At 39.4% G+C, this 2,714-nt stretch overlaps 1 protein-coding gene across 1 annotated transcript in view; it reads left to right on the forward strand.

Moving 5' to 3' along the window:
* The window catches only part of gla (galactosidase alpha), a 10,029-nt gene extending 7,360 nt beyond the window's left edge, over positions 1–2,669 (forward strand). The window contains exons 3-7 of the mRNA XM_015388390.1: positions 548–722; positions 1,159–1,250; positions 1,335–1,496; positions 1,674–1,871; positions 1,986–2,669. Of these exons, the coding sequence (XP_015243876.1) occupies positions 548–722; positions 1,159–1,250; positions 1,335–1,496; positions 1,674–1,871; positions 1,986–2,285 (927 nt within the window). The 3' untranslated portion in view covers positions 2,286–2,669. The remainder of the gene's footprint in view (positions 1–547; positions 723–1,158; positions 1,251–1,334; positions 1,497–1,673; positions 1,872–1,985) is intronic.
* Positions 2,670–2,714: the final 45 nt, after the last annotated feature.

Below are 2,714 nucleotides of genomic sequence, written 5' to 3' on the forward strand. Positions count from 1 at the left end.
ATTACTTTAGTCAGACTCAAGTTATTTTTGTGACCATTGTTGTTGTTTTTTTCATTTATCGAGAGGTACCAACATGTGTCCACTTGTGTAAAATCTATTGAGGTCTGTGGTTGCAAGGTGGAAAAATTCAGGAGGGTATTATTACTTGTGAAAGACACAGGATATTTATCCGTAGGACACTATTGAATGATGAGTTATCAGTATAGTACTGCATTGTGTCCAAGTCTGCCTGTCTTCTTCAGGCTTACATAAATCAGGAAGCAAAAGCGATTGCAATGTCAGATTAGATATTCAATTGGTTGAACCCTCAGTTATATACATGATGGGAGGAAAAGGTTCAGTGTTCAGATTTGATCAGGGTGGAAATGAAGCATCATATCTATTCTGTGCAGAGTTATGACAGACTGACTCCTGACTCTGGCTTTTAGTGTGAGTGCACAGCAGAGCCTTTTTCTGGAGGTCTTAAGCTTGGTATAACATCGCCATCTGCTGGAAGGATTTTAAAGGTCTTACAGAGATACATATAAAAGGCTTTTTTTCCCTTTAGGTTCATTCTAAAGGCCTGAAGTTGGGCATTTATTCAGATGTTGGAGATAAAACCTGTGCTGGATATCCAGGCAGTCTGGGTTACTATGAGACTGATGCTCAGACATTTGCAGACTGGGGTGTGGACCTGCTTAAGTTCGATGGCTGTAACATGAAGTGGACCTCACTCGGAGAAGGTAGGAATTCATTTTAAGATTGACTTCATTGCTTATGTAAACAAATAACTGCAGACAAAGCGGGTTGCTGTTTTTGTACAATAGTTTTGCAATATTTTATTACTAGAACTTGAAGTGATAAGCTTATGTTACTAAACAGGTTTCATCATCTCAAACAGCACTTTTAGTCTCTTATACTGCATTGACTATTAGCTATTAACTATTCCAGCAGAAGTGAATTTTCCCTTTATGGAAGAGGGCAATAAATTGGAAATCATAAAATTAAATCAGTCTTCCAGTTTATAGTTATGCTTTTGGTTCAGTAAATTAAAATCCACACAAAATGCAGCAGAGTATATTCTGTGAAAATGTTTTCTGGGTTTGACCACCTTTGTAGATGCTGGAAACCTGCTAATTGATTCACTGTATTAGTTAATTGATGGTTTTACTGGTTCAGGTTACATCAACATGTCCAAAGCTCTGAACAAAACTGGAAAAAGTATCCTGTACTCCTGTGAGTGGCCTTTGTACGAGTGGCCTTTTCAAAAGGTGAGGAATGTATTAATCCTATATTTCCTTATGGAGGTACTTTAAGAATAATCAAAAGATTAGTTTTTCCCCCTGCGCTTGCAGCCAAACTACACCGCTATCCGTGAGACTTGCAACCATTGGCGCAATTTCAATGATGTGTTTGACTCGTGGAGCTCAGTCAAGTCCATCATGGAGTGGACTGCTTCCCATCAGGACATAATTGTCCCATCAGCTGGGCCTGGAGGCTGGAATGACCCAGATATGGTACCGTCCTCTACAGATGTTTGAATTTAAATCCAATTATTTAAATTATATTTAAATAAGCTGATTTAAAAGAAATTTTCCAGATAAACTGCATCTTAAATGACCTTTTCATCTTAGTTTAATATACCAGAGACTATAGATTTTGATGTGCATATTTAACACTCATTATTTCTCTAGCTCGTAATTGGGAACTTTGGTCTGAGTCACAGCCAGCAGGAGTCTCAAATGGCCCTATGGGCCATCATGGCCGCTCCCCTGTTCATGTCTAATGATCTACGGGACATTTGTCCTCGCTCCAAGAAGCTGCTGCAGAACAGGTGGATCATAGACATAAACCAGGACCCGCTAGGCAAGCAGGGGTACCGAACTGCCAAGGTGGGTGTAAATAATGGGATGCATGAAAACTGCAATGCTTTATTTTGACTACATGTGATTCATTTATTAAATCTGTGATGTTCTGAAATCTAATAAATGTGGGTTGTTTTACAGGGGAACAGTTTTGAAGTTTGGGAGAGACCCCTTTCCAAGAACCGCCTGGCCATTGCAGTGCTGAACCAGCAGGAGATTGGAGGGCCGAGGGGGTTTGCCATCAGAGACGTCCCTGGCTGGAAGTACTGTGACCCTCAGTGCAATGTGACCCTGATCCTGCCCCAGTACAAGGAGATGGGGGTCCAGCCTAAAGGGAGTGAGCTTGTCTTGCCCGTAAACCCTTCAGGAACTGCTCTGCTGACAGTCAGTCTCATCAGCAGAGACTTCAACAAGCTTCACTGGAAGAAGACATCTGTTTAACAAAACCTCATCTGACTGTAATTCTCATTTTCACCCAATTTTTGCATCTAGTTCTAGATTTTTGGAACATCCCAGGCATTTGAACTCTGATCAACCATATGCCTCACCTTTACGTTACTGAAATTAAAACGTTTAAGCAGAAAGTTTGACATTAAGGGCAATTTCAGGGGTCTTTTCAGATCTGCATTTCAGATTAACAGTTCACTACATTTTTTAATTGTTATGGGAACAAGATTACTTAATATCTGATTTAAACTTTTCTAGAAGCAGTAAAAGCTTTGAAATTGCCCTTTATAAAAGCATGGTTCTGTTTTATAAGCAGAAATCTACTGAAATGAAGGCTAAAATGTTATACTGAATTGAATCCAGGGACTTTTTTTTTTTTTTTTTTAAATAAAGGGGTCTCTGATACTTTCAAAAAACAAATGT

This window comes from Cyprinodon variegatus, unplaced genomic scaffold (assembly GCF_000732505.1).
Source record: "Cyprinodon variegatus isolate N-32 unplaced genomic scaffold, C_variegatus-1.0 Scaffold19, whole genome shotgun sequence".
In the NCBI taxonomy this organism is placed as follows: domain Eukaryota; kingdom Metazoa; phylum Chordata; class Actinopteri; order Cyprinodontiformes; family Cyprinodontidae; genus Cyprinodon; species Cyprinodon variegatus.